Source organism: Aspergillus caelatus, assembly GCF_009193585.1.
Source record: "Aspergillus caelatus strain CBS 763.97 unplaced genomic scaffold BDV27scaffold_130, whole genome shotgun sequence".
Lineage (NCBI taxonomy): Eukaryota > Fungi > Ascomycota > Eurotiomycetes > Eurotiales > Aspergillaceae > Aspergillus > Aspergillus caelatus.
This window is the reverse complement of record NW_022475393.1, coordinates 1-24,896: the sequence shown is the minus strand read 5'-3', so window position 1 is coordinate 24,896 and position 24,896 is coordinate 1. Positions and strand designations below refer to the sequence as shown.

Below are 24,896 nucleotides of genomic sequence, written 5' to 3'. Positions count from 1 at the left end.
CATGTGGGATTCTTGGATGGGAACTACCACATATCTCGACATCTGTTGTGAAACAGTGTAGGGCGAAAATACTTTTCACTGACGTTCTTACCAGAGCTCGCACAATGTCACTATCCTCAGAATGGGATGGCGGCCCTGAGGCTACACATATGGATGATACTTCTGGATATGACTAAGTTGACATGCTCGCCGAGGTTCGTTGTTATATTGAGCTTTTACAAGCCACGTCATTCCATGATTTTTCGACTGAAGACAGAAGTAAGGCACTTCTAGCTTTCAAAAAGGTCTCCCAAATGGTGATTCGAAACTTACAAATACCTGTGTCCACGAATAACAATGTCGGTGACGGTATGATTGCTTCCAATTTTGGCGTGAACGCGCAGGGGATCACTGTCATCCGAGATGAGGACACTAAGGAGTGCGAAACCAACGCGTGGGTACCCCTGACAAAGCTACTCCACAGAGATCGAGTTTGCGGAGTCATCAGTTGTAGTGATGAGAAGCAGCTCAAACCAACAGTGATCTCATTGCAGAATGAAGTTAGATACAATGAGTTCGCTGAACAAATATCTCTGTCGCACCCCTCACGCCTCATGAGGATGAAACATCCGGCGATCAGGCTCACGGAACAGTTCCGTTACCGCCCTGTATGTATTCGCTTCGTGGCCAAATTGGAGAACGTATGGGCAGATGTTGCAAAGCCATGAATCTACCAATGCGATCACTGTCAATACTCGCTTTCCAAACACCATGAGAGAGGTATACAGCCTTGAAGAGAGAGAGAATATAGACCTGGGTAATATCGTTGTGAGTGTTGAAGGCTCAAGCTGTATTGTTGATGATGCGTCAAAGTCACGACACAATGATGCTCATCGCCTGCATATTCTTCGCCTCCTCATAGCGAACAAAAAGCACAGTGGATACCCCGCCAGCGATATTACTATCGTGACCCTTTACCAAGCCCAGGCTGCCCGTATCCGTCATTCATTGTTTCGGATAAAACAATATGGCCTTCTGGATAAGACGAGTATACCCAAAGTAGCAACGACAGATTCGATGCAGGGCAAGGAGTCCAAGGTCATATTATACGACCGGGTAATATCAAGCGCGAACAACCTCTATGATATGGGGTTCACTGTTGATGAGCATAGAGCCACTGTGGGGTTGACTAGAATGACAGAGGCTATGGTCAATTTGCTGCCTGAATCTGTCGGAACGGGTCAGGAAGCCGTCTCCCCCAGGGGGCAGTACGATTATTTAGAAGAAAGGATCAACTCGAAGATGCCCTACCCATGCGAGTTTAGGTCGTGGGCACAAAGTAAGAGGATTGTGCTCACGGTACAATGTATGATCTCCATCTTCTACATTTCGAGTACCACAAACTAACATGACTAAAGGCCCTTCTGAAGAGGATATCATACCAGCCCCGCAGGAACCCATGCAGATTGTCATGACCTCAAACATCTAGTACAGAGCACGAGCACCAAGAGTATAGGCAGTAGCTGTGTTTTGCTTCGGGTTCTGGATGTTCGATTGGCAGCCTGCACATACGCATGTCGGGTCTGGCTTTGAGCGTGGCGAAGGGATAGAGCAGGGAGAATGTATTGAACAGAGAGAAGGCTTTTAGTAGGATGGAGTAGCAGATGGCATGGATTGGTAACTGTGGTTACGATCGGCTGCTAGGACCCTTTGACGTGAAGAGGGACAACCACTATGTGGATAGTTGGCCTTCGCCGTCATGTATCGGTCGATACAATCGAATCTTGTAACTCAACGGTACCAAGCAGCAAGCTATAAGCATAGGGTATATTTATTCTTCATAAACAGGGAGAGTGTGTCTCACCGAAGCTGCAATCTTGATCATCACTCTCGCGATGCTGAGTCAGAACCTTTTCCTTCCTACATCAGATCCTTTCCTTCTACGGAATTCAACCAGACAAATCTCTAATAACCCACATCGTAATCCCTCAACATCGACGACAGACAACGGAATAGTCTGCACGCGCCATGAACTGGGATAGATTACTCTTCAATGCAGCGGTATTTGCTGCCGGGGTACTCATGCTAGATTACGGCGCTGATAAGTTCATTGACCACACCGTTATTATCGGTCAGCGTCTGGGAGTTTCCCAGACCCTTATTGCTGTACTGACTGCGGGTGCTGAATATGAGGAGGTATGTACTTATATATGCATACGGTATGATGTGCTCTTGTTCCCATGACCCTAATACTGTATTGATTACAGCTTGCCGTCGTCATTGCGGCGGTCCTGCAAAAGCAATCGCCACTTGCAATAGGGAATGTGATGGGCTCCACCATTTCGAATATCCTAGGCGCCTTTTCCCTTGGCCTCTTACTCCACCCTGGGCCGATAGATTTCGACCGGAGTGCCAAGGTATATACGGCGTTGCTTCTATCAATCACAACCGCTTTCTCCATCCTGGCTTACTTCAACATGTTGAACAAAATCACTGGTGGCGTACTAATGGCGATCTTTCTAATGTATACGATATGTACTTGCTATGCAATTCATAAAGGAGTGATGGAACCTCCAGAAGCTTCTGACAGCGACAGCGACAATGATACTAACGACGATGAGCATTCGTATCTCCCATCCAGGCCGCAAGGTAATATAGTGCAGGATGAGTCAGAAACATCTCCTCTTCTCACAAACGAGGAGATCCTTGACTCTAGGAAGCGCGCTCCACGCTCACTTTTCTATCATATCTCCCAACTCATCATGGGCCTGTTAGCGCTCACCATCTCTGGTTATCTTTTGTCACGCAGTGCGTCGGTAATTGCAGATTGTTTTCACCTCTCTGGAACTGTCGTTGGCCTCACAGTGGTGTCATTCGCTACTACGTTACCGGAAAAAATGGTTGCCATTATCAGCGGCTCTCGTGGACACAGTGGCATTGTGGTAGCCAGCACAGCAGGAAGCAATATTTTCCTTCTGACTCTGTGTGCCGGGGTTATTGCTCTTGCAGGACTCTCAGCGGACAAAAGAGACCGTGTCCTGCTCTTCGAACTCTTTTCTACCTGGATATCATCCGTGATGCTCTTTCTGGCTGTCTTTGTCCGCGCAAGTCGTGCTGTAGGCGCTCTGTTCCTGGTGATGTATGTGGCTTTCTTGATCCTTGAGTTTACTGTGTATAGAAGATGAGTACAATATTTCCAATGGCCATGTATATACAAGGGACCTAGTGTACAAGACATTCAAAGGGAAACCTCTGGTCTCTCAGCTTGAGAGATGGACCTATAGAAAATGGATGATGACTGATATCGTACCAACCAAAGGCATAGACATGCCATGTATATCCGATACAAACTAGAGTTTATACGCACCATACCTCCTTCATATCAACAACTGGCTTTCCCGATCATTCCAACTTAACTATTTCTACCTTTCCGCTGAAAGACATAGTATTAATACTTCATCTATGACACCACCCACGACTTGAATTAACATTCATCACCCTGGGATAACTGAAGAAAAATCAAATAGAATGAATGTGGGTGGTAATCCCGTCTTTGCCTTTGTGAAACGTTGGAGCGATGTCATTTCTACGACGACGACAATCTCACCTGAAGAAGTAACCGTCAGCTTGACACTTGTAGTCTGTGTACAAAACGAAGTAGCGCTTCAATGACTCACGAAGAATAGCATATATCAGTGGCGGTTCCGAACACCCACCGGCAGAAGGCGGTGGGTGTTCGGAACCGCCACTGATATGACTGACTATGCTGTCCTCCCCACGCTAGTAGTGCATGCTATGCGATGCTGGACATCAACTGGCGATCGAGACAGAAAAGCATTGCTTACCTGGTACTACATTCTGTCGCAACATGTCTCACTCCATAGTAGAGAGACAAACCAAACCTGTGGTAAGCAGATTCCTAAGGCTGGGCAAGGCTGTTACCCAGCTGAGACCAAGCCACTGCAACGTGCACGTAATAGGCCAGGCCATTGGTGTGACACATCCAAAGGACCTGAGCGCAGAAAAGTGCCACGAGATTGTCGGTTTGCTTTCCTACTTGTCCACGTTTGGAATCACAGCCCTTGATTCATGAAGAAATGATTAGGCAGCGTAAAGTCCTATAGATCGCCCCCTTAGTGATACATGTGCAGGATTACATGATAACTGTCTTCTGAGATACCTCGAATGCCAAGTATCTAAAATCCAGGGAATTGATAAGCACGGCATACCAAGTGGTATCGCAAAGATCTTCCAAAGCATTGGATGCGTACTATATAACTTAGGGCATGGTGGGGTGAATGAGGATGTGGGGCACGAAGTCCTCATCCACCAATCGGAGATGGGTATATCACAGCCCGGAATATTCCATGAGAACAATTCCGAGGTACTCCGTACGAAATAGACGCTCTTCCCCAGACTCTCGGCAACCCCAGTTCATATGCAAAGATAACCGATCCGCCATGTCGGCACGTCGCCATCGATCTGCAGTTGCATGCCAACACTGCCGCCAGCGTAAAGTGCGCTGCAGCTTTACAGTTACTGGCGTACCGTGTATTGGTTGCACGCAAGACGGTACTGAATGTATTATTCCGCAAGCAAAAGCGCAAACAACGTAAGCCCTGAACGCCATAATATGCCTAGAATACCCAGAGCTGAATGTGAATAGACCTCGGATCCGTCAAGTTGTACCTCATATACGGCAAAATGGTCCGGAGAACAGCCCTCGGATTGCAGAGGAGTCCCGCAGGTCGATGCCGCCCCGGCCTTCTGCTCCAGCAGATGCGTTCACCATTGCACCGATTACCCCACAAATAGAACGTCCAAAGTCAGTGGGAGGTGGCAATAATATCAATACGTCTCCAGAAGAGAACAGAAGCCTCGATGAGGAGCGTACTGGGGCAGAGATTGCAACTACGGCCCTAGGAAGAAACAGGAGAGCGGGCCAGGCGCCGTTTTATACTGGTCTGTGTCCCAAGTCCTAAGATACCCTTAATGTTGATATAACTGACTTTTTGGCTAGGCGAGTCTCCGGGCTTCGGGAGTGTACTTGACTTATGCTCGCCACCACAGCAACCTGTCCAACGGCATATTTTGCTTCAGCCTAAGAGGTCGACTCCGCTGTCTGCTGAGGACCGCGAATACCTTCAGTATAAGGGCGTCTTTAACCTGCCTCGGAGTGATACGTGCGACGAGCTTCTCCGCGCATATTTCCATCACGTGCATCCTATCTTACCAGTCGTTGATGTGACATCAGTGCTCAGCTCTTATCCTAGTGGGGAAAGTAATCAATGTAACCTCCTGTTGCTATGGAGCATGTTCTTTGTTGCAGCAAATGTATGTCAAGCTCCCCTTTCTCAGCAATTCCTTCTATTAATATTGATTGTAGTATATATCTACCGATACGTGGAAACAGGAGGGCTACTCATCGAGAAAGGCAATGAAATACGATATGTATTCTCGTGCCAAAGTACGTATTCTGTGGCTTGAACCTACATTGAGTACATAATTATCGGCTTGGCTAACTGGCTGGTTAACCTCCAGTGTATGCATCATAACAGTGACGGAACTGACAACACTGTTCTATTGCAATCAGCTCTTCTCTTGGGATTCTATCACTCCGAAGTAGATCTGCATATGAAACCATGGTATTGGACTGGTACGGCAATCAGTCTTTGCCAGATCATGGGTTTGCATCGCTGTCCATCTTCAGCCTGGTCGAATTCCTCAATACCCGAAAGGCAGCAGTGTCTGTGGCGTCGTCTTTGGTGGAGTTGTTTCTTTCGAGATCGTTGGCTAAGTCTTACAATGGGGAGACCCCTCAGAATCGACCTGCGTGACTGCGATACAGTAATGCCATCTTCTGTCGACATGCTAAGCGACATGACCGGACTACCTGAAGCAGTGACTAGTGCTTACATACCGGCCGATTTGCCACGATTGGCAGACTGCTGGGTGACGATGATTCATTTGAGTAAGCTTCTAGGTGACGTCCTCAGCCTAAGCTACCGACCATTTGGGCCTTACCCATCGCTTCAGCAGGTGGAAGCAATCGAGGCAGAAATCCTATTATTTCAATTTCCGGGCAATCCCACCACAGACCGAAGTCGTCTAGCAACCTTTTATGCGTATCATCTGCAGTTACACTACCAGTTCGTATTATTTTTATCTACACATCCGAGCGAGATGCTGATCATGACAGAGCTTTACTCATTACATTCTACCGCCCTTTTGTCACTAAGGTACCAGAAGGGCTACCGGCGGCTCAACAACAGGCGTGGCAAAGTCAAATACGAAACAAAATGGACACCGCTGCCTTACAAACAAATTCTATTGTTGATAACCTAGCTCGGGAAAAGCTTCTAGAATTCGGGGGTCCGATGACGTACGTTCCTCGCCTCTCTTCCTTCTGCTAATAAAAATCCCTCTGATTGCCATAGACCTCCATTGCTCGTACCAGCTATGCAAGTGCACCTTCTCAATTGCAAGTCGTCTGATGGTTTTATTCGGCGGTTGGCCCTCAACAAGCTGGAGCTGTGTATGATGGTCTTGGAGCAGATGCAGCACACCTACCCATCTGCCTCCATATTTCGAGGCATCTTTCTCGGAGCTATACGCCAAGTCTTCCCTGATTATATGGCTCAACCGTCTAAGCCAGAGACATCAGCCCCTGAGTACCCTATCCCGCAAGATGCCCCTCTAGATGATCCGGCCGCGTCCATGGTGATCAGCGACGATGTCATTGAAGCACTCATGAATGAAGCGTCTACCTCTAATTTCTGGGAGACGTTCAATTGGATGTAGTTAGAATCAGGTTGCAAGACGAAGCTGTCGTCTATCATACATTCTATAATGGTCATTCTAATCTCAACAATGATTGTTCAAATTAGATAAGCGCAAATCTATTCCCAAGACAAATCTCTAAGTTCTATATACAGACAAGGACGAACTCTAGATAATCACAGAAGGGCAATTCCCGTAAAAGCCCGGTAGTCGTCGGAATGGATCTTCTCCTTATGACTTCCATCCAAGTTGCAGCGATAAATGTTGCCGCCGAGGTCAGTAAGATAGATGTGACCGTTACTGAGGTCCAGCTTCAGGCCAATCGCTTCCTTCAAATGCTTTGTCAACATTTCGTACTTCTTATCTGATTTGATCGGTACCGGAAGACCAGACTCATCCAGCTGTGCTTTGAACAGCGCGTTACCAAGTGGGACCTCACCGCGGTCCGTCCAGTAGAGCGTGTTTGATTGTTCATCTAGCTCGAGGTCAATCGGCTCCGGAAGGTCACCCAGCACTAGCTGAATATCGTCCCTTGAGGCTCCCGATTGTCCCTCAGGGGTGGTGATATTAGCACAGAAGATGCGGCCCTTGCCACCCTTTGAAGGTCCCTTCTGTGTCCAGTAAAACTTGCCCAGGCCGGGGGCTACAGTAATACCAACGCACCAGTCGGAAACTGCATCGGCTTTCGCATCCTTCAAGGTACTTCTGTCGATCACAGCCTCGAGATCAGAGCCATCATAGCCACAGCGCCAGACACGGCATCCTTCACGGTCACAGAAGTAAACCTTCTGCGCCTCGGCATCGATCGTTAATTGTTTCGGTGTATTGACTCTGCCTTGAGGGACCACGGTCTGGATGCCACTGCCGTCCAGATTGGCGGAATAGACTGCACCGTCATCCTTTCCGGGTACACCCATGCAAGTCCAGAACATTCGACCAGTTGTAGTGTCCACGGCAATGCCATCAGGCAGAGACTGATTTGGTGCAAGAACTTGCTGGATCTTTCCATCTGATGACAGTTTCAGTACCTCGCCCGACGTGGTGGTAGGGTTGGCGGCGGAGAGTCCGATGTCCAAAACCAATAATTCCGGCGCCGTCGACTTGTCGTTGACAGGAGCTTTCTTGTCTTCAGTGGGAGGGTAAAGACCGCCCTTAGAAGACTTATTACCCAGCTTGCCGTTATCCAAATAGTTCTGCTTCAGGAAGTCAACGGTCTTCTCTGGCGAGAGTCCACGCTCCTGAACATAATGACCTTCAATAAAGGCAACGGTATCCAAGCCAACCTCTGCAAGGACCTGCATCAGTAACACTCCAAAACCCAGAAAACCAGATGCAACTCACGATCCATAGTCTTGCACGGCAAATTCCGTGGCTTAATAAACATCTCAGTCCACATGGAATCAATCTCCTCAGGGACAGAAACCCCCTCAGCCAAGATCGTCAAAACCTCCCGCTTAACAGCAGCCCACAGCCTATTGAAGATAAACCCCGTCGACTGTTTCCTCGCCACATAAGGCAGCGTAGCAGCCTCCTTCGACCTCTCATACATAAACGGGAAGACACCCTCATCCGTATATCCGTTTGTCATAAGCTCAACAATCATGCAACCAGGGGGCATATAATAATGCATATTAAGAATGCGGGCCTTAGTCGCGTCCGACACTTTCTCGATCATCTCCGACGATTTGTACGAAGACGAATTCGATGCGAGAATACAATCCTCTGGTGCGAGGGCTTCCAGTTCGGCGAATGTGGCGATCTTCAGCTCGAGTTTCTCGGGAACTGCTTCGATGACGAGCCAGGCGTTCGAGACGGCATCTTTCATGTCTTGGTGTGCGGAGTATTTTCCGGGCGTTTGGCCTGTTTTCTGCGAATATGAAGCGACGTTCTCTCGGATGTATTCCAGGCCGTCGGCGCGTTGTTGTTCGCTTGGGTCGCGGATGCGGACTTCGTAACCGGCTGAGGCCCAGATGCATCCTATTTTGGAAGATATAGTGTTAGAACTTTGAAGGACTAGCATGTTGCTTCATTTACATACCGATCCGTCGCCCAAGAACACCTGCACCGAGAACGACAACCGGGCGGTTGCGGTAGTTCTGGGGTGGTTGCCAAATTAACTGCATGATGATGTATGATAGAAAGAGTATGGATTAATCTGTTGCAGAGCAAAAGTAATTAATTCAGTTGGAGATAGATGGAGTGGTATACAAGTGAGTGAACCACAGCCAAAGCAGGCGAACAACCCTGTATTTGTACAAGATTCGGCATCCCGGGGCCGATCCCACCAAATTCCCATTATCAAGGGAACCCTTCCATGGCACAGAACATACACATAGTGGCAGCACTATCGGACTCCGGCCCGAGAAAACAGCACCAAATCGTCAAGTGACGCGGTATTTACCTTATTCATGCCGTGGAATTCCATTTTCGGGCCACGGAAAATGTCACTGCCATCATTGCTAAGTAAGCCCTCCTAAAATGTCCTAAGAGCCGCGGAATAGAGCGACGCTACTAATGCAGCGCAGATCGTTTTAGTGGTCTAAGACAAGTCCCACTAAACAAGGCTTGTTTTCGGCATGAATTCGGAATGCCGAATATCCTATCTTCGTATGCCGTGTCGAGCGGAGTCGGGTTGCCGAGGTTGCGTTACCTCGGAAAGACCCACTTAAGGTCTCGGCGGAATGAGGCATAATGGCTTTTTGCTGGGTGTACGCATCCCTTCCAATCAAAGTAGAACAGAAGATAAGCATTGAAATGGAAATGCTATTTTTGTAAAGGCGAGACTTAGTATAAAGGTTTTGTCCATGGTCCAGATTCACTATAACTATCTACATTGCATGCGCTCTGGGTAAAACTACACCTGAAATTGCCTCCAAGGTATATTCTTCATCTTTATTTTGTTTCCCAATCACCATTAAACTGGCATTGCGCCTATATCAAATATGCAAGAATTCACTCTGCAAGACGTGGCAGCCCACAAAACCAAAGATGATCTTTGGGTAGCCATTCACGGAAAAGGTAAGTGATAGTCGCTCAACACACACTTCGTAGAAAGGATACATCTAACACGTACAAGTCTATGACATAACAAAATACGTTCGCGACCACCCCGGAGGAGCAGATGTCCTAATTGATGTCGCCGGAGCTGATGCGACAGCTGCATACGAAGATGTCGGTCACTCAGAAGACGCAGATGAGATTTTGGGGACATACCTGCTTGGCACCCTGAAAGACGCTCAAGAATTCAAGAAGCCCAAGACAGTTCGTCTGGTTCAGCAAACCCCTTCCAAGACCGAGACCAAAAGCAGCAACAAGTCTACAACTGCCATTAAAACGGTTACCTTTACCTCAGGGTCTCTGGGAAGCGCGCTCTTGCTCTACATATCCTCGCGCAGCAATCCAGCTCTGCGTGAAGTGTTATCTAAACTTTCAAGTTTGTCGCTTAATAAATTACCTGAGATCCATGTGCCATCTGGGGGTGTCCTACGAGGAGGGTTCTCGAGTGGCTTTGTCGCTGCCACCATCCTTTGCGCAGCTATTGGCGGTGTACTCGGGTCGAAGCTCTCCAAGTTCACACAGGTTGAATCCGGTTTTACGCGGTATCCCTCGCGCATAAAATCCCGCAACTTGAAGAAACAGAACCCACACCTTGCCAAGGGCTTCCTGGAGCCAAAGGATTACAAGAGCCTCCCTCTCATCCGGAAAGACCAGTTAGCACCGAACGTGTATCGCTTCGTTTTTGAACTCCCCGGTCCACGGGATGTCATTGGTCTTCCTATCGGCCAGCATGTCGCTATTAAAGCCAACGTCAACGGCGCGGCTGTTTCCAGATCATACACACCAACATCGAATAACCTGGATCTGGGTCGTTTGGAACTAGTTATCAAATGCTACCCAGACGGTATCCTCACGGGCCAATACCTTGCAAACCTGAAAGTAGGCGACAAGGTGCAATTCCGTGGTCCTAAAGGCGCAATGAAGTACCACAGTGGTCTTTGCAAAAAGATCGGAATGATTGCCGGTGGAACCGGAATCACGCCCATGTATCAACTTATTCGGGCGATCTGTGAAGACGATACCGATACCACGGAAGTGAGCTTGATCTATGCCAATCGATCTGAGGAAGATATCCTGCTGCGCAGTGAATTAGAAGCGTTTGCTCGGAAATATCCAAAGAACTTTAAGCTCTGGTATATGCTTGATCATCCTCCGAAGAACTGGGCATATGGCAAAGGTTATGTTACGCCGGAGGTCATGGCTGCGAAGTTGCCTGGACCGGCCCCTGATACAAAAATTATGCTTTGTGGTCCACCGGGTATGGTGAATGCTTCGAAGAAGGCATTGACTGCTGCTGGATTTCAGGCGCCAGGGGCTGTTGGGAAGATGACGGATCAGATATTTTGTTTCTAGTTTTAGTATTTTGTTGTTGTGTGTTGTTGGGTTTTTTGGTTACTCTTTCTTCCTCTTTCTTTTGCATTCTTGCTGTATAGACTTATATAGACATTGTATATTATCAGTTAGAGTTATAAAATGGTGTTAAAAGAGCAAGATAATTGTGCGCTATAATATTTGATGTTTTCAAATACAGTCTATATGCTCAGTTATCACATTTTCTAAGTAGCTGAAGGAATAACCTTATAATCATGGTCGAGTACTGGACTTTAAAAAGCTGCTATACAGAATATCTTATAATGGCAATTTCTATATGTAAGGTACCTATTGCTGCAATTCTCATATGTAACTAGTAGTCACTGTTGCCCCTGCTTCATGTTTGCCTCTATGCATGACAGCCTAGCATAGACAAGGTTAAGACTTCTGTCTAGGGTTCCAGGCGTCTTACTTGCAGCCGATCAAGCTATCTTATCATGCTTTAGTATTTTTTGACAATTATGTACAGCGTGCATCGCAATATAGCCATTTGTAATGGTTACAAGATTTATACTTATATATATATACTTGAATGGACCTACCCGTTACCTTCTTTTGTATAAACCCGCAACATTCCCCGGCCTCCGACCGAGAAGATATTAGAGCTCCTCTGTATACTACTACCACTACTACACATCGACTTACTCTATTTTCGTAGTCTTTTGATAGAGGTGTGAAAGCGAAACGAAAGTCAATATACAACATTTGCTTGAATACAAGTGGACACAGGATTCAGTTGGGCACCCTGAGAATAAATATATAACCTTCGAAACTCCATTCCAATCAAGCGTGCAGATATTAATCTTCACGATCACTTGCCAGAACCTCTGACTGTGTACTCGATTAGACTGGTGTCATCATTAAAATGAGTAGCACTGGTGATATTCTGAACATGCTGCTGCCAGTGTGCAGGATAGAAGCTTATTCCTACTATCATGCTACTAACACTCTTTTACCAGAAAAGGAAAACATAACTTTCACAGCACAACTGCTCATAGACTAACACCTGGCGATTTACACTGTTTATTCTAATACTACTGTATCTTCTTGTACTCTTAAGCACCTCAGGATAGTTTGCCCGAATTGAGTTCAGAAGACTAGGGTCGGTGGCTAGAAAGCTTTCTTGTTATCTCGACATTGCATCATAGAAACGCTATCTTGATGGAAAGGACACAATGCCTAGTAAGATAAGTGTGCAAATTGGAACACAGCCCCATTTTCGAATTAATCAGTACATTGGTAAGAAATGGCTCAACTACTATCGCGAACCCGTGGAAGTCGGGACTTGGAACTCTTAAGGCGTTCAAAGGGGTCTTTCCGACTCCATTTCGTTAGTCTAGCCTCATAGGTAAAGTATCTTAACGCATTGAAAACCCTTCTTTAATTTCCGAGAAAATCCCTTGCCAACGTCATCTCGAGTCTCGACTATCGCACATTATCTTTGAAACCGTTGGGATTCCGAGGTAGCACGGCCGAGCAGCTGGACAGCAGACAAATATAGCCAATCGGAAAACATAATGAGCCAGATAAGCCCCACTAACCGAGGAAGGTCGATGTCAGGCCCACCACCCGCTTGAATCATGTGGGTCGGCATGCCGAGTCAGGACTCAGTAGACCTAGGGCTTCCCGAGTGATTCTAGAAGGTGTCATACTCCGTTAGCCAGTCATAGTAGAATTGATTATATTTATATATAGATAGTATGATCTCGCCTTTGAATATTCTTGAGTTTGCACAACAATCCAGTCAATTCGAGTTATAATCACTCTTACTTTCTTTCCGATGCCTATACAACAGTTCTATCTCCTAGGGGAGCCAAGCTCCTCTGCGAGGGAGATTGAGATCGAGTCTTCTCTCGATATTGAGGGACTCCAGCATTTAATCGCTGCTCACTTCGCTATTGTCGAGCCTAGTGGTCAGTAGCTATACCACTCTCTTTATTCCTACATTGACTTGCTCACATCAAACAGGCATTGGATTTCAAGCCAACGACAATACACTAAGCGAGATACACGACATCACTTCAACCAACAGCCCAGTAGCAATTACAATCGACGGGAAAGAGGTCCGCGAAGCTCCAGGTCCCAAGGGTCTGCCCGTAGTCGGCAACTTCTTCGAAGTATATCCAGACCACCTAGGAAACCACCAACGTCTCTTCGAGCAATACGGCCCACTCATCAAGACCACTAGTCTCGGGCGTACGACATACCAAACCAACGATCCGGTCCTGTCATCCATTGTATTCACCGAGTCCGACTTCTTCACGAAAAAGATCAACGAGGCACACCCTCTCTACGCACTGAAGCAGCCCGCCGCCGGTATTTTCCTAGGCGACACCGAGACGCCAGAATGGAAGGTCGCGCATAAGTTCTTGCCTCCGGCGCTTGGCCCGAAGGCCGTCCGTCACTATGCGCCTACCATGCAGGAGACGGTCGAGGATGCCTTTAAGGTGTTCGATGCGTTTGATGAGCAGGGCGAGGCGTGGAATGTTTACCAGTATATGTTGAAGCTGGGGTCGCAGGCTGTTGGGAAGCTTACGCTTGGTCTTGACTTTCAACACTTCGCTACTCCCGATGCTAAACTGCATGAGATGGTTAATCTGATCGCTGAGTTGCTCTCGCTTAACAAGAAGGTCACGTCGAAGGGTGACTGGTACGCCAAGTTGCCTTTCGGTGAGCCGCAGAAACTGAAGCAGATCAAAGCGCGGATCGTGGAGATGGTAGAGGAATCTATTCGGTCGGCTGAACGGGGAGGTGTTATCGACCTTCCTCTTCAGGATGCAGCATTGCAAGCTTCCAACATGGTCGGTAAGTAGACATTCATTTCTCCCGTAGGAGCCATGTGGTTGTTCTTCCCACTTACCATGCACAGATTATGCGGTGCGTGCCACCGATAACAAAGGCGAAAAGCTACCCAAGACAAGTCTCGTCTGGGCTCTTACTGTCGCAACCGCTGCCGGTTTCACAACCACCAGCTCCCTCCTTTCATGGCTGATCTACGGTCTCGTCACGTATCCCGGTATGCAAGAAAGGCTTCTACAGGAATTGATCGACCATGACATCGACGAGAATACCCAAATGACCGCCGACATTACGGACCGTCTTACCTTCCTCGATAAGTTTATCAAGGAGACACAGCGCCGCCACAACCCAAGTTTCCAGCCGGGTCGAACAGCAAAGGTTGACCTCATCTTGCCGGGAGGGTATAAGATACCCAAGGACTCGATTATTATTCCCGCACTGCACCACATTCACAACAACCCTGACCTCTGGGACAACCCTCAAAAGTTTAATCCCGATAGATGGGATACCGAAGAAGTGAAGAATAGGCACAAGGCCGCGTACATACCTTTCGCCATGGGGTCCCGCATGTGTATTGGGTTCAACTTTGCCCTGCAGGAGATTAAGGTCTTCCTTCCTAAGCTGATTTATCGGTACAAGTTCATTCGCGAAGGGGATGGCCACATTGAATACGACCCTATGTTCCAGTTGATTCGGCCGAATAATCTGTATGTTCGGGCAGAGAGGAGAGTTAAGTGGCCACCGAAGACGGAGAACTAAACATGCTCTCTGCCGAGAATATAGAGGGCAGCAACAAAACCGATAGATCAGCGTCATATATTATATGTATATAGTCAAGTTTGTTTCTTAGATAGAATAGACAGCTTTGTTTTAGCTTCCTCGTTCATGTTGGGGACATATTCTGAGTACATAGCATCGGCTTATACCGTATGCCAATGACCAGAGGGGTACTAGACTGGCTTTGTCTGAAGCTGTCTCCTCAAGCCACTGAATACCTCAGCGACGACGAAGTCATTCATACAAGAATAAAACTCTGAAACTTCGGGGAAGTATTGACCCAGATCGTTAGAAATGTTCGCCCGAGTGCGATGCGCCTACTGACGCCATTTCTGGTTTCAACAATCATCAGATCGACCACCGAGCCAAAGGGGTGAGATTGGAAATTCATGGGCACCCCTTCACAGTCATAGCAGCAGACTTTGTTGATCTCATTTCCATCAAAGCCCGTAAGACGAATGGCCCCAAGCGAAAGAGCCAAAGCATCGAAGAAAACCTCAGGGCTCGCATTCTGAAGATCAAAGAGTTTCTTATGAGCTATAGTCCTTGGGAGTAACCAGCCTATAGAACCACCCAACTCAGTCTGCAGCTCCATAGCTCCATCAGGAGAGTATCCACCATGCGATTTATGTGACGACACCACTCGGACGCGTAGAGACTGGGTGTAAATATAGGCCTTGCCAGCTTTTCCTATGCGCTCAAATCTTTCGGAGATATGGCTAATTAGAATATCGTGCTGCGAACTATTGAGATAAGATAAACCAAGCGCGTCGTTGAAAAAGTCATGATACGATGGCCAGATTTTGTGAAGCAATTCCTCATATTGCTTCCATGTCCTGTCGGTTTCTAATTTGGGGTGCATAGTGCCTGGGTAGCATCCAGCTTTGTATGCCATCACTGCAGACAGAAGAGTACTAGACATTGTTAGAACAGATGGGCCACTACCTCCGGATTGGTATCGAATTATCCTGGGCTTCCCAGTATCGGGATCTGGGACCGCCCACAGAGCCAATGGCCCAGCAAAATGATCTTTCAACCTAGATATAGCTCCAAACTTAGGATACAGCAACTCCACCTCGCCTTGTATTGCTGCCCATGACCATGATGGGAAGGTATCCAGTTGCCGTTCGTCTCTGGGAAGGTATTGGCCACTCTTAGTCCTCCAAAGTAATGCCACGTAGAAGCCGCTGAAGGGTAAGCCAAAGTAATACTCAGAGCCAAATATTGTATGCAGGATACCCGAAAAAGCGCGTAAGATATCTGATTGGAACGTGAGCTCTCTTTTTGTGTAGGCCTCGACCTGTTCACGGTAATCCTCATGAGGCGGCAAGAATTCACCAAGGACAAGGTCTTCACCATCAGACAATTCTTTTCTCCGATCTGTCTCCACTCTCTTACTACACTCTAAGAAAATGCCTTGGTTTGAAAATATAAGTAGTCTCCGCGAAAGAAGAGCCTCCTGAAACGTCCACCCCCGGCTTGCCCATTTAGATTGCTGCATGATGACATGGTAGCTGTCATCTAACTTAATGAAATGCATTCCGTTTATCTTGCAGCCCTTTGAGACGAATTTTCTGCTCCGCGACACTCCCGAAAGGCCTTCATGGATGCTATCTCCAAGTGTAACAAGAGTCACATATGAATGGCGATATATATCGCCCATGGCATTGATCAGGGCAGATTTCCCCGTGTCATCGTCTTGCAAAATACAGACTCTATCGACCCAAAGGTAGCAAATACCAAGTCCTCTGCAAGCAGTTATGGCATCTCGGATTGTGGCTGGTACATTTGCACCCAGTAGAGAGCCCTCTTCTTCAAGGTCTTTGATGTTCTGTGTCGTCGCTTCTAGATCTGCTTCTGAATATTTTCCCCATACATAACTCAGAGTAGCGTAGTTGCATGCCGAAGGGGCTTTGACAACGCATCCCCTTTGAGTATCTATGAGCCGAAATTCAGAAGGTTGGTGCTGCAGGTGGCCTCGCTCGCAGTATGTTTCATGTTCAGAGTCGCATTCCTGGAGCCATCTGACCACGTTACTCCAACTAATACTTTTGGCGTCTGATGGCTGTGTTGCTAATTCTAGCTCCTTATCACCAAGACCCCCAACTACACCAGTCCAGGTATGGCAGTAAGAGTCCTTGGAATAACCTGAGCCAATGACCTCTGAGTATAACTTTTGTCAGTGGATCAAGGACTCACATCGCCTCAACAGCCGAGCTGTTGACTACTCCAGAAAGTTGTTTGGTCTGTACACACTTACCTCTATCGATGACCAAATCGATCACAACTCGATATTTAGGACCCAAGAATCTAATATCCAGAAATACAAACAAGTCTACTGTGAAATCCGGTTCAATCTTGGGTCCAAGTAAACCGGCTGCACCAACATATGGCACATCTCGCAATCCAGCGACCGTCTTCGCAGCTCACCAACAGTACCAAGCTGAAATTGCAAGCAACGAGGATGGGATGTATCCTCCGACAAGTATGCCCCAAGATAGCATCGTACAATATGCATCAGCCTCAGATGCCTGCACACCATGCAGAGTGGCCCCGCACATGTACTTGGACAGGTGGGACACTCCGAATGAAAAAGCCTTGAACGTGCTTCCGGGGGCCAGGCCTTATTCTTGAAATGTGTTGCTTTCCTATCAAACCATTGTTGAGCCCATCTGTGACGGCCAAAGTCTCGAGCCAACACATCGGCAGACCCTACCAAGCTTGCACAGAGTGAACATGGTTCATCTGGTGGTGAATTGGGTTTATGAAATGGGTTATGAGCCTGGCGGCTAATTTGTTCCATGTTCCAGCGGGCAACAAATTTCCATGTAGATTATATGGAGCAAAACGATATAATTAATGAGAGTAAATAAGGTTAACACAGCGTATCAGGGTATTGCGAACGTTTGTCCACGGGTGGGGTGCAGGAGCCTCTAATCCATAAATTTATCCCACGGGGGCGCCCACATACCGTGACCCCCGCCCCTGACTGCATGGTCCTTAAACCCCCACATTTGGCCTTGATATTCTGAAGTCCACCACAATACAACTCCGCAGTGCTCTCTTCATTAAATCTCAATTAGTTATGCATACGGAAGTTATAGTTATATGTTTGATGATACTATGCAGGAATTCAGTTGAGATGTCTAGACTGGTATGTGTACGAGTCTACTCCATATGGTACCATCACCACATTTAACGCACAATGGAACGAAGTCATGAAAGAGAAAAGAAAGCCAATCTATGGTTCTGTCATTTACATATCTATTATATTCTACATGCGGCTTAAAGCTTGGCCTTCTCGGTCTGGGCGGCCAGGTCGGGCATCAGCAGATCCCGCAGGTCTGTGGCGGCCTCGTTCAGATAGTAGCTCATGCGCTCAGCGCCGATGCGCTTGCAGACGATGTTGAAGTTAAGGCTGTTCCAGTTAGATTAGCATAGAGTGTTTCAATAGGGGAACCTGTTCGAAAAGACTCACCTGTTCTCGTTGATCATGTACGCAATACCGAAGCCATCGTCAATCACCTGACTCCATCCGTATCCGTTGAAGAATTCCGAGCTCAGCTGGCTGGTCGAGAGGTACCAGGAGCCGCTATAGCCATATGCCGGGTCCTCATACAAGGCCGGCAGCTTCTCACCCTCCTTGAGCAGCTTCTTCAAGCCAAACAGGTGGCGGTCGACACCGCGGCCGTCACTGGCCTCCGCGGTGTACTTCGAGTGGGAGGCCAGGGCGGTACGGAAGAGACGCACAACCTCCTCCCGGGGCACCGAGGGGTCGCTCTGGGCCTTGCAGAAGGCCACGCTGTCGTCGGAAACGCTACGGATGGTCTCCGTACGGCCCTCCTGGAACTTACGAGTCGAGGCAGATTCGTAGGTTGGGCGGTTCTTGCCGTACATCTTGAAGTAGGCCAGCTGGATGATCATCTGCACATATGCATCCGGGCTGCACTTGAACTTCTTGATGAGACCCTTACCGTAGCCCTGGTAGGCCTGCACCTTCAGCTCGTGCGCGCTAATCTGCTGGCGGTGCTCCTTGGTGGCAGCGTCAATAGCCTCCAGCACCTCGTTGTTCAAGTGGAAGTTGATGGGGCGGGGATCGGGGAGACTGGAGCGGACGGGCTGCTCCGAAAGGTCGATCTTGTTGTTGAAGATGAGATTGTTCAGGTGATCGTTGAGACGGCTGGTGGGGCTGCCATCCATCATGCTGTGCTCACCCATGAAACCGGCAGTGCCGTTGTCATTGATGATGAACTGCAAAGGCTTGTCGAACCAGCGGTTGGCGCCATCGCCGTGCCAGTACTGGCGAGCCCGCTCCTCCAGCGTGACAGGGGTGGCATCGTCAAGACAGATCAGGAAGCCACTGGACTCGATGTCCCGCAGGGCCTGCTCGTTGGCCGGGTGTGCCACAAGCAGCTTCTTCCGGGCATCAGCCCAGAGGTCACGGTTCGCCGCGGTCAACGTACCGACAGCGGGCGATTTCTGAGCAATCTGGTAGATACGCTCGAACTGCTTCTCCAGCTCCGACACGTTCAACGGCTTACCGTCCACAACCAGAGGCACCTTGAAGAACTGGTTCTTGCGCACAACCACAATGTGCTCGTTCTCCTTAGCGGGGAACTTCTGAGGATAATCTGCACCGTCGGCGGGAATGCGGCAGCAGTTGAACATGTACTCGAACGAGCTCATCGCAATAGGCGCCGCGCGCATGTATTCCGGCTCCAGGGAGCCATCGTCCACTTGGCGCTTGAACTCAAGCGCCGCGGTAGCGACGGACGCGGCACGCTTGGCGGGGTTCCGGCGAGCGCGGTCGTCCTTGTATGAGTAGAAGTAGGAAACGTAGGGGACCACCGGGTCACGGTAGCCCAGGTATGCGGCATGATTCCACCATTCCGTAAGCCAGTTCTTGTTCTTAGGGTCCGCAGCACGGGCCAGAAGTCTTTCCTGCAGAGTCTGACCCTCGCCACCAGGGCGAACGAAGGCCTCTACGGCCTTCTTGGTGTTCTCATATTCGGCTTCGGAAACCACCGCATGGACCGATTTCAGGTAGCGGCGGGCGGTTTCTTCAAGAGTGGGAACCGGCAAGCGGGGAAGGGAATCTTCGAATCTGAGCATCTTGCCCTTGGAGAGGTCCTCTACATAGCCTGAACGATGTTAGAACCGAACGCACTGAGGCTCTCACATTATGGAAATTTTCAATAATATGAACGTGGTGCATGTGATTGAACTCACCCTCCGGGAGAGACGAAGCCTTACGCCGAGGAGCCATGGTGGGTGCCTACATATGCCAGTTAATATGCCGTTCAAATCCATTTCAGGGGCGCAAGAATAATCAATTGCGCGAGTCATACCACAGCAGATCTAGCAAGAAGAGAGTTGGTAGGGGAGAGACGGGGCCGTGAAAGTGTGGAGAGACGGCTTCGAGCAGAAGCCGTAAACATCCCTCTGGACTGTGACGAGTGTCTAGTAGGGGAAGGGTGTGAGGTGGAAAGGTGAGTAGATTAGAGAATTGTGAACGTTGAAAGCGACCGAAGCTGGGCAAAATAGTTTAAAGTAGAGAAAGAGAAGGAAACAGGTGAACAGGAGCAAGAGAACAACCTCGGTTGGAAGGAGAAGTGTTTCGGCCGACCTTGGGGACGGTATGATACGGTACCACTAGGCCCTTTTAGTGGGGAGGGGCAGGCAAGGTCTACGGAGTTCTCCGTAATTTGAGGGGTAATACGGAAACCGGAGCGCGGAGCACGGAGCGCGGCGTATTGAAAGCGTGTCGACGTAATTCCCCCAGACTTTCCTTGGGCCTCGGCACATGATCCTAGTCCGACTCACGGCACGGCACACCGGTCAACCTCGAGATATTGAGTATATCCTCCGGAGCCCTAATCGAACGAGTATGGGCCCCTGATTTGACGAAGGACGCCAAGAAGCATTCCACCTCGCATGGAAGTGTCTCTCCAGTGTCCACTTCATCTGGAATCGTATCCCGTGATACATATACTTTTAGACGGAGGTACGTATATATATAAATTATTCCCGTTAACATGTGGGGTGACCTGCCGAGAAAGCCATAATCATATTCCCTCCTGAGGACATATTCCCAAGAATAATTCATGAAGTTACCTACATAGAACCTCCCTTCATCCGTCCCGCTGATCCGATCTTGTCATCTGCCAACGGTCAGATGAACCTTGGTCGTGAATGACGTCTGATTGGCGCAGGCGACGGAAAGGGACTTGGGAAGTTTAATAAGTGTAGGTACTTATTGGGTACCGACATGTACATTCCTCCAACTAAGCAGTATATTGCAATTGATCCACCCGTAATAGTAGCTTAGCCACATTAGATTGTATTCAATTCATTAACCCAGAGAAACAAGACACGCAGACAGGTAAATCGGTGGAATGATCAGTTTGCTCCACGCCTCGCTAGAACAACATATACATCTAAAAGCCATGAACGCACAACATAAACGACAAGAAACGCCCACCCAGACCTAGAAATTAATCGGTAGAGAAAAAAAGATGCACAAAACATGAACACTCATTACAATATCATGAAACCGTCTGGGCCGGTGCAGCCGGCTGAGGTTCTTGACTCTCCATGGCTTTCGTCTTCTGTCGTGTAATTTGAATGCCGTTATGGAGGTGCTCCAATTTTAACACGCCAGGACCTGTGCAGATCCGACCAGTCTGCATCATGTTGCGAAGCCGTTTTCGTCGTGCTTCTCCACTACGCTCCTCGCCTCGACCAACGCCTTCGTCGACCCACTCAGTCCGTAGCACTTTAAAGCTCATACCATCATGCGTTCCGTCCCAGGGACGTGACTTGAGGCCAAACAGCACGCTCGAATCATACCGTTCCAACCGGGGCAGGATGAGAAGTATGATATGTAGGTCCTTGTCCAACGGGGGGACTGGTGGAACGCGAGGTCGATCGCCGTCCGGTAGCCCGACATCTTGGGCCGTCTTAGGCGCATGTTGATAGGCATCTTTGATTTCCAAATCAAGCATGTCAGCATCGACATCCTCACCCCACGCGCCACGTATGAATCCCGAATGAATGGCCGCCGCAACAGGATCTGAGTCGTCGGTGTAGATGCCGGTACCCCAGAGCGCACGCCGAGCGCAAATCTCTTCGCGATGGCTGGAGTCAATGCGGAAACGCGGGACTCGGATGGTAAATGTGCAATTTTCCTTGCCCTCAAAGCGAGGGAGGGGAAGCGGGGTGGTCGTGTAGCCAAACTTGGCACTCTCCAAGGTAGCCTTCTCTGTAGGGACCCCAAGACGAGGAGCGTATAAGGTTGACCCGAGATGATGTCGCGGGAGATGAGCCACACTCGAGAGAACGGGTTCAATATTGACCACGGTTTTGGGTTCACGCATCGGCGTCACTGCCGGTGGGTTGGCTACAGCAGGACGAGGCGTATGATGGTGGTGATGGTGATGGTGATGATGATGATGACCCATAGCCGTTGCCGCTGTATCGGCCTGCGTTGAAGTCCGGTGAAAATAATTCAGTGAAGAGACGCCACGATGGGCGCCCAGCGCGCTTGTTTCTTCTTCGGGCTTATGGCGATGATGGTGGTGACTGCTTGGTGTTGTTAGCATAGGCTAATTGAGATACATTTGTGCGCAAGAACAGAGATAAACAAATGGACTAGCAACTCACTGATGATGGTGATGGTGAACGTGACGACCCCTACGACTGCCACGCGTCGAGGCAGCAAGCCGCGCATCTGTACCAGCCTCCGTCTCCGCTCGCCCATCTTCGTCCCGGGACCGCTTTGACCTTTTGCCGTTCGCCGACGTGGGTCGACCGATCTTAGTCTCATCCGTAGTTGTTTCACTGTTGGCTGACTTGGCAGTGACGCTGTCGCGTTTGAAAGGACTGGCAATCATTGGGGTGGAAGGGCCACTGCCTGTGGTGGCGGTCACTCCGCCCACGCCGCTGCCAATACCGGAGAAGACCCGACCAAGTTCGCTCTTGATACCGGCCTCACCGGCTGGCCCAAGGATCTGGGCTTGGGCGCCTTGTACCGCTTGGGGTAAAGGTGATGCACGCCCACCTCGTTTCGCGTCGAGACCGACCCCAAGAAGGGTTCTGTGCTGGAGCAAATCGTCGCTTCCCTTCCGCCGTTGGTCATCTGACGAAGCGGAATGAGCCAAAGATGACGGGCCGGCTGATGGGGTCGAGCTAAATAGACGCTGTTCGGTTTGAAGCTTGCTTAGATATGGCTGCTGCTCATGAGGAGGAGGAGGGGTAGGTTGACCCTGGCGGGGCTGGATCGACAGGGGAGGTTGTCGTGAGCCTCCTAGTTGAGAGCCCAGAGATTTAGTATAGCTTTGAATCGCGCCGAAGCCAAATCCGGAGCCTGGCTCAGGGGCGGGGAAACGCTTCGCTTCAGGTGACGGTGGCTGCGAGCGACCAAGCTCCCACGTCGCTGCACTCTGCTGCCGGGCGGCTGCCGGGTCCCGTTCCCCGTATGGACCATACCGTGATTGAGGGTGTGTCGCCTTGGACTCTTGCTCGTGTGCAATAGCTCTCTCTCGTTCTCGGTGCGCTTGTTCTTCCAAGTGACGATCCACGTATATCCCGCCAAATCGGCTTTGCTGAGACTCCTGGCTCATATATGACGCTTGCCGCTGGTGCGCTCCTCCAAAGCCTTCTCCACCGCCCGGTGCAGCCGCCGATCGTGCAAGTGGGCTATACCCAGCCGGCCGCTGAGGCGCCTCGAGGTGCTGGGGCTGGCTGTTTGGTCGAGGAGCGGGTGCGCTAAAGCTGAATCGACGTGTTTCGTTGTATGGAGGTTCGGCGGACGACACTTGGGGCGAATGATGGGCGGAACTGGGCTTGTCCGGATACTGCGATGAGGGAGGGACGCGCGACAGACCTCCGAATTTGGTCTGTTCCGCTACGGACGGCTGCGACATACCACCTGAGCTAGAGCGGTACGGCCTCCCCGGGTGGGCCTTCGAAAACGACTTTTCGGGTGTGTGGGATCGACGAAAGGACGAGTATTCAAGAGGAGAGGGTCTTGCTGGGGCGGTTGGCGGCGACATTGCACTAGGCGTTGACGGCGGAGGAGCGCTGCTGAACGGAGCGGATGACACTGGAATACGCGAGAAGATAGATGATGAGCCTACATCCCGGGCTGGACGGTCAGCGTCCGAGCCAAGCATTGCCGATATCGACATGCTGCTACCAGGACGATGAAGAGCCTGGTTGCTGGGAGGCTCACGGGACGAAAAAGCTGTGGAAAGAGAAGAAGCATTTCCCGATTGGCCCCGTGAGGGGTAATGTTGTGGTGGAGACGGAGGAGGCATCCGGCGAGTGCCTAAGGGAGGCGCGGAGGGCTGTTCTTGGGGTCCTACGCATAATTCCGAGGTTAGCGAACCAGTTGGCCATCGTCATAGTGGAAATGAGAGAACAAAACAGAAAACGCCAATAGCAGTAAGCAGAAGGTTAAGTAATATGTGCGATCATGCATATTTAGACCCATGGGGCTCTCACGGCGCGTGGGAGCAAGGGCCCCTTCAGGCGAACGCCTGGCACTCACCAGGAAACACGGGACTGCCACTGCTGCCCAAAGACCTCCGACGGCTTTGGTCATGCGACGGGGGAGGGTTCATGTCGCATTCAGAGCAAGATATAAAGAACAACGGAAATAAAATACAAGATAAGACGTGGCGGGAAAAGGGAGACGAAGAAAGGGAAAGAAACGCGCGAGAAAGGGGAGAGATGATCTGATGCTGATGGAGAAAGCGCAACAAAAGAGTTCCACGACTGGGGCGGAACCCGTGACTCTGGGACTCCGAAAGCTCGGCTAGCGCTAGACCCTTTCAGACCAAGTCGCCCCGGGATAAAGCGCTAACCCCTAACGGGGATAGCGCTCCCGAGGTCGCCTGGGCTGGAAGTCGATCAGGCGCCACAAACGCGGCTGGTGCAAGACCCGTGATTGGTCGTGGATGTCTGGTCTCAAAGTTTGGGTACCTTTCCTTGATGTAAGGTAGGACGGGGTAAACAATGAGCCTGCATGGGCACACGAGACACTTGACGAATCTGCAGGATGATTTCTCCCCCAGCATATGGGGGAGAGGAAGATGTAAAAGTGGTAGAAATGAAGGAGACTGAGAAGGGAA

General features: G+C 49.6%; 10 protein-coding genes across 10 annotated transcripts; 6 read left to right on the top strand and 4 right to left on the bottom strand.

The window, feature by feature from the left end:
- Positions 1–182: 182 nt before the first annotated feature.
- Positions 183–707, top strand: BDV27DRAFT_159377 (uncharacterized protein; the record flags this gene model as incomplete). Its single annotated transcript, XM_032072860.1, has 1 exon — positions 183–707. One exon carries the CDS (start codon positions 183–185, stop codon positions 705–707), a length of 525 nt encoding a protein of 174 aa, XP_031925901.1.
- Positions 708–750: 43 nt separating this feature from the next.
- Positions 751–1,468, top strand: BDV27DRAFT_159376 (uncharacterized protein; the record flags this gene model as incomplete). Its single annotated transcript, XM_032072859.1, has 2 exons — positions 751–1,345; positions 1,398–1,468. The coding sequence occupies 2 exons, from the start codon at positions 751–753 to the stop codon at positions 1,466–1,468; spliced, it is 666 nt and encodes a 221-aa protein (XP_031925900.1).
- Positions 1,469–2,007: 539 nt separating this feature from the next.
- BDV27DRAFT_165894 (sodium:calcium antiporter) lies at positions 2,008–3,164 on the top strand (the record flags this gene model as incomplete). The annotated part of the gene is made up of 2 exons (XM_032074052.1): positions 2,008–2,175; positions 2,247–3,164. The coding sequence occupies 2 exons, from the start codon at positions 2,008–2,010 to the stop codon at positions 3,162–3,164; spliced, it is 1,086 nt and encodes a 361-aa protein (XP_031925899.1).
- A 1,275-nt stretch (positions 3,165–4,439) lies between these two features.
- Positions 4,440–6,846, top strand: BDV27DRAFT_165892 (Zn(II)2Cys6 transcription factor; the record flags this gene model as incomplete). Its single annotated transcript, XM_032074051.1, has 7 exons — positions 4,440–4,591; positions 4,646–4,941; positions 5,000–5,313; positions 5,366–5,446; positions 5,521–6,128; positions 6,179–6,361; positions 6,417–6,846. 7 exons carry the CDS (start codon positions 4,440–4,442, stop codon positions 6,778–6,780), a joined length of 1,998 nt encoding a protein of 665 aa, XP_031925898.1. The 3' UTR covers positions 6,781–6,846.
- Positions 6,847–6,908: 62 nt separating this feature from the next.
- BDV27DRAFT_130889 (uncharacterized protein) lies at positions 6,909–8,949 on the bottom strand. Its single transcript, XM_032067512.1, has 3 exons — positions 8,798–8,949; positions 8,101–8,736; positions 6,909–8,044 (listed from the first exon to the last, which is right to left on the bottom strand). The coding sequence occupies exons 1-3, from the start codon at positions 8,880–8,882 to the stop codon at positions 6,936–6,938; spliced, it is 1,830 nt and encodes a 609-aa protein (XP_031925897.1). The 5' UTR covers positions 8,883–8,949; the 3' UTR covers positions 6,909–6,935.
- A 670-nt stretch (positions 8,950–9,619) lies between these two features.
- BDV27DRAFT_165890 (uncharacterized protein) lies at positions 9,620–11,169 on the top strand (the record flags this gene model as incomplete). Its single annotated transcript, XM_032074050.1, has 2 exons — positions 9,620–9,777; positions 9,836–11,169. The coding sequence occupies exons 1-2, from the start codon at positions 9,702–9,704 to the stop codon at positions 11,167–11,169; spliced, it is 1,410 nt and encodes a 469-aa protein (XP_031925896.1). The 5' UTR covers positions 9,620–9,701.
- Positions 11,170–12,903: 1,734 nt separating this feature from the next.
- Positions 12,904–14,840, top strand: BDV27DRAFT_165887 (cytochrome P450; the record flags this gene model as incomplete). Its single annotated transcript, XM_032074049.1, has 4 exons — positions 12,904–13,100; positions 13,156–13,992; positions 14,057–14,715; positions 14,820–14,840. Exons 1-4 carry the CDS (start codon positions 12,968–12,970, stop codon positions 14,838–14,840), a joined length of 1,650 nt encoding a protein of 549 aa, XP_031925895.1. The 5' UTR covers positions 12,904–12,967.
- Positions 14,841–15,001: 161 nt separating this feature from the next.
- BDV27DRAFT_146622 (uncharacterized protein) lies at positions 15,002–17,501 on the bottom strand (the record flags this gene model as incomplete). The annotated part of the gene is made up of 4 exons (XM_032070606.1): positions 15,002–15,950; positions 16,003–16,041; positions 16,963–17,140; positions 17,480–17,501. 4 exons carry the CDS (start codon positions 17,499–17,501, stop codon positions 15,002–15,004), a joined length of 1,188 nt encoding a protein of 395 aa, XP_031925894.1.
- A 415-nt stretch (positions 17,502–17,916) lies between these two features.
- BDV27DRAFT_130887 (carnitine O-acetyltransferase CAT2) lies at positions 17,917–20,384 on the bottom strand. Its single transcript, XM_032067511.1, has 4 exons — positions 20,112–20,384; positions 19,993–20,038; positions 18,242–19,904; positions 17,917–18,181 (listed from the first exon to the last, which is right to left on the bottom strand). The coding sequence occupies exons 1-4, from the start codon at positions 20,199–20,201 to the stop codon at positions 18,049–18,051; spliced, it is 1,932 nt and encodes a 643-aa protein (XP_031925893.1). The 5' UTR covers positions 20,202–20,384; the 3' UTR covers positions 17,917–18,048.
- Positions 20,385–21,041: 657 nt separating this feature from the next.
- On the bottom strand, positions 21,042–24,125 carry BDV27DRAFT_130886 (uncharacterized protein). Its single transcript, XM_032067510.1, has 3 exons — positions 23,996–24,125; positions 22,426–23,896; positions 21,042–22,344 (listed from the first exon to the last, which is right to left on the bottom strand). Exons 1-3 carry the CDS (start codon positions 24,078–24,080, stop codon positions 21,309–21,311), a joined length of 2,592 nt encoding a protein of 863 aa, XP_031925892.1. The 5' UTR covers positions 24,081–24,125; the 3' UTR covers positions 21,042–21,308.
- Between the last annotated feature and the right edge of the window lie 771 nt (positions 24,126–24,896).